This window comes from Glandiceps talaboti, chromosome 8 (genome assembly GCF_964340395.1).
Source record: "Glandiceps talaboti chromosome 8, keGlaTala1.1, whole genome shotgun sequence".
Taxonomy (NCBI): Eukaryota; Metazoa; Hemichordata; class Enteropneusta; family Spengelidae; genus Glandiceps; species Glandiceps talaboti.
The window spans coordinates 14,140,127-14,153,649 of record NC_135556.1 but is presented as its reverse complement, the minus strand read 5'-3'; the positions used below and the strand labels follow the sequence as shown (position 1 = coordinate 14,153,649).

The 13,523-nt window shown below is 35.9% G+C and overlaps 1 protein-coding gene across 1 annotated transcript in view; it reads right to left on the bottom strand.

Moving 5' to 3' along the window:
- Window positions 1-8,668: 8,668 nt before the first annotated feature.
- Window positions 8,669-13,523, bottom strand: part of LOC144439232 (uncharacterized) — a 105,004-nt gene continuing 100,149 nt past the window's right edge. Inside the window, exons 6-10 of the mRNA XM_078128506.1 lie at window positions 13,090-13,240; window positions 12,627-12,778; window positions 12,059-12,244; window positions 11,284-11,384; window positions 8,669-11,040 (exon numbers count right to left, since the gene is read on the bottom strand). Of these exons, the coding sequence (XP_077984632.1) occupies window positions 10,185-11,040; window positions 11,284-11,384; window positions 12,059-12,244; window positions 12,627-12,778; window positions 13,090-13,240 (1,446 nt within the window). The 3' untranslated portion in view covers window positions 8,669-10,184. The remainder of the gene's footprint in view (window positions 11,041-11,283; window positions 11,385-12,058; window positions 12,245-12,626; window positions 12,779-13,089; window positions 13,241-13,523) is intronic.

The window sequence follows — 13,523 nt, the reverse complement described above, 5'->3', positions numbered from 1 at the left end:
AGCTTACGAATTTGTTGAAGTGGGAGACCATATAATAAACTGTTGCAATAATCTAAACGTGATGTAATAAAAGCATGAACTAGTTTTTCAGTACAACTTTGATCAAGAAGAGTGCGAATTTTGCCAATTTTCCACAGAGCATGAGAGGCAGCTTTACAAATATTAATTACATGATCAGACATAGTAGCCGCCGAATCCATGGAAACACCAAGATTACGAACAACATTAGATGGTTGTATATCGACATCGCCAATCCGTATTTCACACCGGGGTACCGGACCCGCACCACCAAATTTAGAAGAAAAATGCACAATTTCTGTTTTACCGTCGTTAAGACAGAGCATATTATCACGCATCCACTGTCTAACTTCACTAGCGCATGACTCAATAACTGAAGTCGGAACCCGGTCACCCTCACACGTGAGATACAGTTCGGAATCGTCCGCATACATGACACAATTTAAACCATGACGGATTATGATATCCTCCAAGGGGGCTGTGTAAAGCGTAAACAAAACAGGTCCAAGGACGGAGCCTTGGGGGACACCACAATCGAGAGACTGTGCCTTTGACACGACTGCTCCAACACTCACAGATTGGAATCGACCAATCAAATAGGAACGAAACCACTCCAAGGCTGAGCCCTTGATGCCATATCTATTACGCAATCTGTGTAATAAAATGTCATGATCAATCGTGTCAAAGGCAGCAGAAAGATCAAGCAAAATCAATATTACATCTTTACGTTTATCAATTACAGTGAGCCTAATATATCATTTTGGACTCTTAGAAGGGCCGTTTCAGTGCTATAACCCGCTCGATAAGCTGACTGGTATTTCGCGAATAAATTGTTGTCAGATAAATATGAATTCAATTGAACTGAAACAATGTGTTCTATAAGCTTGGAAAGAAAAGGAAGATTAGACACCGGGCGGTAATGCAGTACCTACCAGCGAGATCGGTTAACAGTGCCTACCAGTAATACCCATCCTTTGATTGATTACCTACCAATGAGACACATCCTTTGATTGGTTAACCTACCAATGAGACACATCCTTTGATTGGTTAATACAGTACCTACCAATGAGAGTACTCCAATCGTAAGCAGTGACGGCAATGGTGTAAGATAGTCCACGTGAATCATAGATAATATATCGGGTAGTAATCCATCACGAGCACATACAAATACCAACCTTTAGAATTACCAAACAAGAATATCTTTAAAAGTATTAGTTTTGGTATGGTTTACAATTATTGTATCTTTACATGATCAGTCATCCTGTTTATTGACGGGGTTTATCAACATATCTCTTTCATATCTTTATATGAATTTATATAAAATGTTTGAACATGTGTCTAGAACAATTTATCAATTGAAAGTGTCTTACTGGAGAGAACAGTACGTGCTCGATGCAATATTAGTAGCAGAGCATTATAGACTTAATTCAAAATACTAAGGATGTTATAAGTCGTTACTCAAAGTTTCACGCTTCCATAGCGATCATCAGGTGGGTACAGTGGCATTTGCCTTTCTGTCTGACTGCTGCTGAGTAGATTTCCAACACTAAACAGAATTAGCCGAAATCTCATTCTGTCAGCACAGATTTAGCAAACATGGGACACCTAAAGGCCGCTAACTTTCGTCCTGTCTGCTTGTTTGACCTGTTCTCCGAACAGATGGAAAGAATTTCTTTGTCATTTGCTTTCTTTCTCTTTGGAAATCGACCTGAACAAGCGGAAAGAATGATCTGCAAGCTTGCCAGCAGCGACCCGCAAATTAGTGCGCATGCGCAGTATCCACATTAACCCGCAAATTAACCAGCTACCCACATACCAGTGTAACTCAAACACATCAACCTTTCACCATTTTCTGCTGACCCTTATGAAAATTACAATCCTATGCTAAACTATCAGATTTTATCTCAATGTCAAAAACGACGATAGTCTATCGTAGCTAAACAAATGTGTGGTAGGTCGGGTAGGTAGATTTTTATTTAACCAGTCCAGCAAGCAAAGTCAGAAACCGATGGAGCCTGCAGCCGGCTTTTTTTCCGAATTTTGAATTTTGGAGAACCGTATCGACCATCATTTGGGCTTCGTGTGGCGTGTTGGCAGTACTTGGAGGACTATCGTATGCAGAGCGCGTGTTCCAAAAGTCAATAAAGTGATTTACATCAGACAATTATATGCTGTCTATGTGTCGTGGATCTCTATTTCCCTTCACTCTTCAGTAGTCTCCTTTGTCATTTTAGTCATCAGAAACATGGGGGTTGGGGGTGGGACTTCCAAGTGATTTTTCATCGACGTCATAATTATTTATACCCCTTGCTTAGTTCAAAATGTTCCCACTCTAGCCAAATATTTCTCCTTCAGTTCACAGTGTTCAGTTTAATTCGCATAGACATTTTGAATGGTGACCCTATTAACGAAACCTCCAAAGTTGTTATGCAAATTTTAATTTGGCCTTGAAAATGAAAGTCAAGGTCAAATGTCAGTAAGCTTTCCCCTAGCAATGTGGGTGTACACCTTTGAATGGCTCGAAGTAATATTTTTAAAAGGAAAAGAAAAGAAATTTCCGACATACTACTCTATATTCTGATGTCAAGTTATCGGAACCAGACATTTTTTTTATTTTGCTTTAGTTCCTTCACCTGTTGTCAGATTGTGAAATTCTTAGCTACCATACATGGTATAAAACTTAATTTTCAAAATGACCAATCAAATTAAAAACTACATCAACCAGCTGTAGAGGACACATGTATTTTATTACCATCAGTGTATTTACCAAATTATATGAATCAGTAAGCTTGAATTTTTCAGATATTGCCTAATGCCAGAAAATCATTTAACTATGTAAGTGAGTGATTATGATTAAAAGCCACTTAATAGAGCTTCATACAACATGTGCGCTATTACCACATGTATGCTGAAGAATACACTATTAAGATATTGCCTAATTACCGAAAATCGTTATTTATGGAAATACATCAGTAATATTCATTGGATGTATACCAAAATCTAATCAGTTCTAGCTATTACCCAAAAGAGAAAGTATGTACCAAATTTGGTGTGAAATAGGTGACCCATTTTTGAGAAAAGAATGGCACATACACAATAGGTACACAGACAGACACAGATGCATACAGACATATATCACCATACTATAACCTTCCCTTATGGAAGGTAGAAGTATAAACTCTTCTAATCTCTTCCATTTTACGTCATCTGTATTTATTCATAAATATAGGGAATAAAATACAAATTAAATATTGACACATTAAGAAAGCTTAGTTGAATGACAAAGTGGTTGTCATTTCAACAGAAATGATTGACAGAAAAAATGAATCCGTTCTTGGCCAAGTAGTTGTAGTGTACAATGATTAATTTACATATTTCTTGATTAAACCAATGAGTGATAAGTATTTAACCAGTAATTTAAATATTGTTGTGATTAACATAGAATGTGCCTTGGAAATAAACTGTTGAAACTTTTGCTGTTACTTTATTCAAGAAAACTCCAACCTATTCTCAGTTAAATAAATAAAACTAATGTGAAGTCACCGTACAAATCTTTTAATTAAAGCTCAAGATGATGTCAAAATTTAGTCATTTTAGAATCCAATATGGCCACCAAATACTGTGTTCACTCCATGGAAAAATAAAAAGATGGACGATTTCGCTGAAAACAAGATGATGTTTTGACCCCCAAAATTTCGCCTATTTTTTCTCTCAAAAGGTGTTAAGGGAAATTTGTCCCCAAGGCAAACTCTACATTCAACCAATCATTAACAGGTAATTCAATAGTCTGTAAGGTATGGCATGACGGGGCACCCTCACACGTTAGACAACCCTTCTCAGCGGAGAGAGGAAGCCGGTGCGGGTGGAGTGACACCTCGTATCTTACAGTCTACTATTTCAACAATAAATTTTAATATAGTCATGATTAATGATCAGTAGATAAGAACACTGAACCAAGCAGTTTTTTATTTTAATTTAATGAGGATAAGACATCAAATTCGACATGAATCATCCATTTGTGTCAACTACATGGACACTGGAATACAAACAGTAAAATATAACAGGTGATATCAAAATGTTACATAGCAGAGGGAAGTTTAGGATAAATAAATATAGATAATGATTATCTACAACACTAAAGATGGACATTCACGAACTGATAAACAGATATTTGGAGTTACTAGTTCAAGACTGACTGATTACAATTCACTATATTTCCTGTACTTTGATAGGGCACCACCAATTAAATTCTTTGTTTTGCTGTCCACGTCCATGTGCGGGTAGGTTTGTTGGTAGATTTAGAAAAAACAAATAAATTTCGTTAGTTCAAAATTTCTGCACAAGGCCGTATTTCATACTATTGTAAATGGAAAGACTTCAAATATTTAAAATATCTTCAGAATAACTACACAATTTCTAACTAGTTGCTTAACAAACTTTAAATTTGACATTAAGATTTCGCCAGAACAGTAGATTTAGGTACAAAACAGAAAGTGAATCAACAGAAAGTGCATATGACATGCTAGTATTTTTTTCTGTTTTTGCCCCCCCCCCCCCCCCTCCCCCTCCCCCTCCCATCTGCCTAGTAGGTTTTGAGGAAATACATGGGCAACAACAAAGTATTTAACTGATGGGGCCTAAGAATCATTTTCACAACTATGAATATTGGCACAATATTTTCGCAATATTTACAGGCATTGTTTGGGATTTTGCTTGAACTGTTAACTCTTTTGGGACTGTGCTTTAGAAGTTGTGAATGTAAAACTTTTTTTCACATATCATTTTTCATAATATCCATATATGGGTAACATGCCAATACATAATGTAATCTTATCCATATAGGGCATTCAGATCCAAATACGATATGGTAATGTATTTAGAGAAACATGTCCATATATGGAAAGTATGCCATATATAAGAAACACATCCATATATGGCAAACACATCCATATATATGGGATACATATCCATATATGGTAACCAAACCATATATGGCAAATGTATCCATATATGCATGGGACACATATCCATATATAGAAAAGATATACATATATGGGATTCTTCCCACACACGATAAAAAATTCCATTTATGACAAATATATCCCGATAACAAGTTTTAATAGTTACATTGGACATCAGAGAAATGTTGGGATCAAAGTGATAGTCGACCAGGACTGAGACAAAATTACAGTTGACCAAGATAATGATATTGACAGTTAAACAACTTGATATAACTGGTATGTGTAGACCAGCATTACAAAATTACTACACATCATCAAGGCAATTATCTGATATACATGTAAGTACAAAACATCAAGGTAGGAAAGTATGAACTTATACAAAGTTTTCAAAGATATGGTGTACAGGATTGTAAAAAATGTATGTGATGTATGACAATGTAGTGAATACAGACAACGCTTTCAGGTATGTGCTGTTGACATTATATTGTTGTTATTTCTATAGCAACATATTTGTAAATAGTGATAGTTGTTGAGCTTATACTTCAAAAAACGTGTTTTTCGTCGATCTACTTGGCTGTAGTTCTGCAGTAAGGATTATGCTGTATGAACAACCACTGCTGTAGTTTGTATGGTATGTTGTGTCAAGACACCCTTATGCGTCGGCAAACTCAATAGGGTGGTAGTACACCTTGCAATCTACCACTGCAGTTGTTGAAGTCAAGAAAAACATTCTTAATTACTTTTTAGCTTGCCATTTATTGCAAAGGCAACAAATGAGTGCTTGCCTCATACTGTCTACTTAGGACAGCAGATGACGTGTAACTGTCGACATGGTATAATGTCACTACCAATATCTATTTAATGTAACATTGAGTTTTCTACTTAATTCACAATAGTGGTAAGAAAGTACTAGATATACGTGTAAATTTATTGTCTGTGTAAATCTGCAAGCTCTAGAACCCATACTATCAACCATAGCTGACCACAAGTATAACTTATGACACTGCCCAGATATGTAGTATGCAGATTCTAGTCTGTGTATATATACTATGTTACAATTGATGTCTTTGAATGTTTGGCAAGTGATTGGTTGATATGCACATAAAGCATTGTTCCATCAGAATATCTAAAAACTGTAAAGTTGAATCAGTGTAATCATAATTTATTCTTTCACACATTACACATACAACATCTAAAAATCGTTTTAAGTTCCATGGTTATTTTCTTTCAGTTTCCATCAACTTTACATGTCTCTAGATTTTATACCATCCTATACCAACAGGCAGCCATTTGAAATTGTATTTGTGAGATTTATTTTCACATGAAAATTGACTTCACTTCCAGTTTCAAACCAGAAATCACATTTTAAGCCTACTTTGTATACCAGTTTTACTGCAGTATAATTTTCTCAAAATTTTCAGTAAGTGATTTTTCAACTTCAGGACTCTCAAGCAGTATTCCTGGCCAAGACGTATCAGGCTATGTAGATGAAAACTATTTATGTGAACACATTTTATTTTACATGTATCATAGTTTAAAAAAAAATGTTTCATTAGTTTGTGTTTTTGTTATGTACTATCTGCTTCTTGTTGTTTTTAAATGTGTTTGTTTGTTTCTTGTGTACCCAGTGTGACTGAACATATGCCCCTATTTTATCACACTGCACGTAAAACAAATACCATAAACATAAAACTGAATATACATAATAAATAGACAAAATTATGGACAGTATTTAATGTACTTATATGATATCTTCATATAAGTTTGATATTGACATTCAATTACTATGTCATTAGCTGCAGTGACAATTTTTTTTTTACATTACATTTAATTTAGAATAAACTACCCAAAACAACAAATCTTATATTCTTTTATTTCCACTTCCAATTTATTGTGAAGCACCAGAAACATATTACTGAAATGTCCATAATTAAATCTGGTTTTATTTGATTAAGCACCTCTGCATTTCATAAATTATAGTCTTAGTTCTGGTTGATGTTTAGTTCTGCTTATAGAGTACAATGGCAGGTACCGGTATGTTTCTTATACTGCAGGTATCTATCCGAGAGTAAGAAAGCGATGTGGACAAGTATGACTTCATGTATCTGTTTTGAAGCTGTACAAGCTGCAAGTGGGTCACATTTAGAAACTGTTTTCTTAGATCTAACGACATATAGTATTGTACACCCTGCACATTATTGCATCACCAATTTGTAGACATATTTGTGTAGCAGAACACATATAATATGATGCATCATATTTAAGCAAATTGATATTTTAGGTCCACGCACTAAAATCAGTACCCCAATGAAGCTGGGTTTCAACTTATTACTATACTACTTATAGATAAAATTGTCATCTATTTGACATGTACAATGTCTAATTATTGGTTTTTAACAATTTTCAGTGAATATATTGTTGGTTGTCTGATCAAAAAAATAACACCCCAGTTACAGCCAGTGTAGATTTAACTGAAATTTACATTAATGTTAAAAATGCAATGAGATAATTACTTCAAAGACTGGTTTGATGTATGAATATAAATTTGTCTGTTTACACAGGGAACTGAATTAAGTTGTCAAATTTCTTATGTTAAGTCATATAGAAGTGTGCTTTCTGCGTCATTATGGTTTTTTGCACTAGGAAGCTTATGACATAAACAATCAATGAAACATTTCTTGAACTTAGTCGCAAATTTCAGATATAACTAACACAGATGAAGCAAATTTATTTTCAAAATGGCTGCCATATTATGTGTTGGTTTTATTTTAGAAATTGTAAATTCAAAATGTTGTCACAGCTAACAAAGTCTGCAGATTAATTTGTTCACCCTATTGTGTTGTTGTTGTTGTTTCAAAAGATAAATCAGAGATTGTAAACTTTCACCAAGGTGTCAAACAATTTGATCTATCTAAATTTGGCAGATGACTTGGTTTGAGCTGTTGTATACGAAAGTTGTCACCCTGGTCACAGAGGTGAAATTCAGTCCCTGAGGTGCTTTTGAGCTTAAAACAGAAACATAAATGAAATGCCTTTTCTACTGCTTTCTTGACGTTGTAAGTACATTATCTGTATACCCTTCATCCTTGTATTTCAAATATCAATAACTTCTAAATTTTAAACATGTGAGTGGCACACAAGGAAACATTCTACACAACTGAACAGTATAGACAACTATACACAATTATTTTACATGAGAAGCACTGTCAAATATCAAGCATGAGATATGTCGTAACATTCTGTACATTATTATCTTTAAAACATCACGATAGGACTCATCCTGTGGCAGTGGGGGTGTTGTATAGCACCCTCTGTAGTTAGTTTTTATAACCTGAAACATTACACTAATAGCGCCCTCTGTAGTTTGTTGTTACCTGAAACAATACAAATTGCACGCATGTGGACAAACAAGGAACTGTCTTTTTGTTGAGTGTACTGTGTTGTGTCTGAGACGTTTAGATAACAGATAAACTATTCTACATATAAGATATATTTTTGTCATAATATTACTACAGATTATAAATTACCTTTTTTTTGACAACTGTACCTGACGACATTTAGGACAAATTACACAGTGCAGTGATCTATGCAATGACGAAAAATGTATCAATACAAAGCATATGTCTCTGGTGGTATTCAGGCAGATTTTAACATTTTCTATTAAAAACATAATCTTTTCAAACCTTTTTTATACACTACTTCCTTCTATACTTTCTGTTTTTAAAACAAATTTTTTTTTCTTCTTCAAAGATTCAACATAATTTTTTTTGTAAAAAGCATTCTCTGTTCAAAGCATTTAAAACATAATCAAGTTATTCAGCACGCTAAATTGCACCTAGCTCTAAAGACAATTTACAAATTCATGTCTTGTCGTTCTGTACAGATTTACATCATCACTGTTACATGACAGACAATATTGCTATCACTAAAGGCAATGAACAGTTACAGTACAAGAAACCAGACCAGACCAGACCAGAAAACAGTGTGTGTGTGTGTGTCAGAAATCATTCTTTATCTCTAGCAAATGCAACCTAAGTGGAACAAAATCTTACTTCTGGAAAATCAGGCTCATTTAAATTACACAGTAATTGTAATCTTATAAATCATAACATTTACTTTTCTTTTCTTCCAATACATATATAGTCCAAACTTGATTCCCTCCTCAGCCAAATTAAAACAAAATGGCAAACCAAGAGTGCCCCCAACGGTATCTGTGTTGTTCACTTCATTGGCAAATAATTGGCTATCAAGTGCGCCCTCAACGGTGAAATTCTGATTTTCTTTTTTTCTTAGGCATTCCACACACTCTAGAGATCACATATGTCTATAAGCCCACACAGGCAAGTACAGAGGTTTGCACGTTTATAATGATTTCAATGGCTTGTCATGTGTGTGCACTGCAAGATGAATTTTTTTTTTTTATCTCTAGCTGGTGTGCAGGCATACCACTTTGTTTACAAATTCTGTCAGTCAGATTTGGTCTACTATGATCTTGTAAATCACATTTGCAGAAGACAAAAATGTTTTTATGACACACATCACTGAAGGCCTCAGTCTGGTAAATTGTACTATACATTGTCTTCGATATAATGGGAGATATGTGCATCTTTATGTTGAATACACGCTTCATTTTCCAAAAAAAAACTCAGTAATATCAAGATGTATTCCTTTTAAATCTTTGGCACATATTGTACTGTTTTAAAAAAGCACATCTTTTTTTTTGACTTCTTTAAATAGATTTGATCATGAATAAAATTAATTGATATTAAGAGTTAGTATTAACATCAGGCAGCTGCTTATCAATGTACAGAACCGTTATCTCTCTCTGTAAGTTTTCCAATGTCTTCATTATAATATATGCAAATCACATGATCATAAGCACATCACATGATACAAAACAGCCAATCATATGCTTGGCTTGAAAGTCAGTAATTCCTTTCATGTTTTCTTTACATTCAGTATTGGTGATCCATTAATAAGGTAATTCCATGCCAGGTTCTGGATATAGAGTCAGTTTTCCATGGATATCACACAACTTATTGATGGTTTTTCTCTGTGCATTCATCTTATAAACCACAGTGCATTACTTGAGTACATTCTGTTGTCTTGACTGTAGAAATACAGTGTTTTATATCATTATAAAACTTGCTCCGTTAACAGAGTAAAAGTTCACAGAATACAAGATTTTCCTAACAGAAACCAAACTCACACAAGAGTCTCCTGTTCATACATGTCTCCAGTAGTACTGTTTTCAGTGGCTACTTTCTGCCACTGTAGCCACTGTTCTCTTTGCCAGTCATGCAGACCATGCTCCTTGCCACTCTGTGGTGACGCTACTTCTGGCTTGGCACCGTTACGGTCATTCCTATGTTCCTCCAAACATTGTCCCTTACTTGAAACGTTTGCCGTTCTTTTCACATAGAGATTTTCCCATGGATCAATGGGAGGTGATTTGGAATAAGAATTAGCTGATAGTGGCGCGGCATTGATAATCATCCGACCTGATTTGGGTGGACTTGACCCTGAACTTGATGGACTTACAGTCTTGATTTGATTGTTGTTTTGTCTCCCGATCTCAGTAGGGCTTGCGACCTTTTTCCTACAATCCATATGTTCTTGGTAACTAGGCAACGCAAGGGGACTTATAGGGGGAGAATGAATTCCACCCAATCCTGCATCCCCTACAGGGTTTGCTGACATCTTGGACAAGTTCAAACGTGGTGGAGGAATTTTCTTCTTTTTGACACCCATGGAAGCTGTCTGTGACAGTAGACGAGCTTGCACATCAGCTGATGAGTCTTCCCGATCATTTGCTCGGACAAAACTAACAGACTTGATGTGTTGGTGTTGGTGCTGGGTTGGCAATGATGCAGCTGTTGGTGATTTGGGTGATGTCCTTGGAGAAGTAGGCACACTACCCTGATAGGTACTCGCACTGGTGTGGTGTTGAATGCCATCACATGAGGTCTTTTGTTGAATGTCACTATTTGGTGTTGGGGGCATAGACGACGATATGTCACTTCCCTCCCATACACTTGAATCACTGGTACTCTGACGGTATCTGCAAGAAAACAAGATACACAGAAGTTTGAATCTAGGGTCAGCTGTTTTTAGACTCCACTGCTACAGATTAAAAGAACAATTTAGACAAATTACAGGCTGACAGCATGGTGCCCCCACTGGCAATATGTAAAGATGGACCATGGCCTTGGTTACACTACCCTCACAGGCAAGATATAATATAGTAAAAGTCCACTTTGTAGATAATGTAGGGAGTGCAGTGGGGGAGAGTTGTTGTACTTACCCCATCTGTACAGCTGATATCCTATTAAGTATAAAGTCTAAAGCTTCAACATCAGATTCTAAGATCAGCTTTATGACTTCATTATGATTATCTGCATTCACCTGGAACAAAATATGGATAATGTTATCAGTGGGTGTGCTACTTGGGTGGATACAGCTCTAAGAGGGTACTACTTGGGTGGATACTGTTCTCGGAGAGTGTTTTTTTGGGTGGATACAGCTCTCAGAGGGTGTACTACTTGGGTGGATACAGCTCTCAGAGGGTACCACTTAGGTGGATACAGCTCTCAGAGGGTACCACTTGGGTGGATACTGTTCTCAGAGAGTGTAGTACAGCTCTCAGAGGGTGTCACTTGGGTGGATACAGCTCTCAGAGTGTGTACTACTTTGGTGAATACTGTTCTCACACAGTGTACTACTTGGGTTAGATTATGGTCTCTGAGGGTGTACGACAAGTTCAAATTAATATGGAACACTTCAGATTTTGATCTGTACCAGTTGTTGCAACTGACCACTAGGTGGCGGTATGATATCAACCAGACTATATTTGGGGGCTGTAAATATCAGTTTTGTACACCTATACCGAGATATAACCAGTCTTGGTCACAGAAGGTAAACGACCAATCTGTGGTCAAGATTAAGTCTGTTTGTCTATGCAGACTCGCATCATTGTGGTATCGCAGTAACTACTGTTTGGTTTAGTTGACATAATTCTCTAATATCAACCATTTATGACAAGGCCTATCATAGTACAAATCATTTGATAGCTAACTTACCTGAAATATTTCTTCGTGATGATCAATAAGACTCTTGACAATTTCAATAACTTCTCTGCTTTCTTCCACACTTTCCGACGATCCGTCACCATGGAATTCTTTTCCTTTATCACTTTTCAATTTATGGAGGATGTTGGGACCAAATAGTGTTGCTAGGTTATGAGAGTCCATCTTGTTGCCTGGCGACTGTAAACAGAGATTTTTTTATCATTCTTCACAATTCAAGGAATGATGGAAGTGACAGGGTGATAAAAAGGTGAGTTCTGATATTGTTTTTCCAAATGCATTCATCCTCTGCTATGATCCACTATGTCATAAACATAGAAGAGAACTCTGGAAAACTTGGTCTAACTGTTCATGACAACCAATGTGACTGAGTGAAATAGAGGAATCATTGATGAACGTGACAGCGCCCTCTGGAGTCAATCAAATGAAATCTTACCTAGCAGACATATATGGTGCTGTGTACACTATATACTAAACAAGCCTCTAGACACAGCAAAGAACTGTAAATATTTTGCAGTGGAATTAGCACAAAGGAAATTGTAATTTTTCATTGTCCATTTACCTCATTGCCATCAGCATCTATCGAGTCCTTGGCACTTGAGGCAACCTTTGACAGGAACTTCATTAAGACATACAATGTGTCCGCATATGTTAATGGTAGTAAACACACCAAATAATGTAACACTCTCACTCTCTTCTCTGCATTTTCAATATCTACGCAACAAAAGAAGATAAGAACAGTTCACAGATTAACAGTTGTGATTTGTTTCCGAAAAGCAGGGTTTAGAAACATACATGACTTTATCACCATGGATACTACAGTATCAATGTCTGAAGTAAAGGAGATAAGAAAAATTCAAAGCCTTTATTGCCATGGTTACTAGTATATCAATGTCTAGGGAAAAGTGAGATAAAACAAAATAAATATTTAAATCGTGGTGTTCTTTTTTCATTTAAAAAAAAAGAGTAGTGAAATGAATGCTTTTATCACCATGAAAACTAGTGTTACAGTAGCAATCACTCACTTGATGTAGCAATGAATGCTGGGTAGAGTTCTCTGCTAAGTAGAGGTTCCGGAAGATCCCGGAAATATTCCTTCAGTAATGCTGCCACATCATGTGGATTGTATCCTTCATGGAATCTCACATCACTTCCACTGTCGAACTCTTCACGTAACTGTACAGAGAGAACAAACAATTTATACCACATCAAAATTTGATTCAGTGATTGAACAGTTTATCGTCATTACAGGTGACAGTACAGGTTATATACTGTGGTTTTGCAGATACATTTATGAACGCTGAGTATGGAGCAAGAATAAATATGGTTTTATGTAGACAGTTTTTAATACAAGTAAAGTTCATTTTTAGGGGAAATATTCCCAGTAACACTATGACAGAACTTGTGTACATTTGAACAAGAACTTATCAAACCCCTACATCAAAACAAAACAAAACAC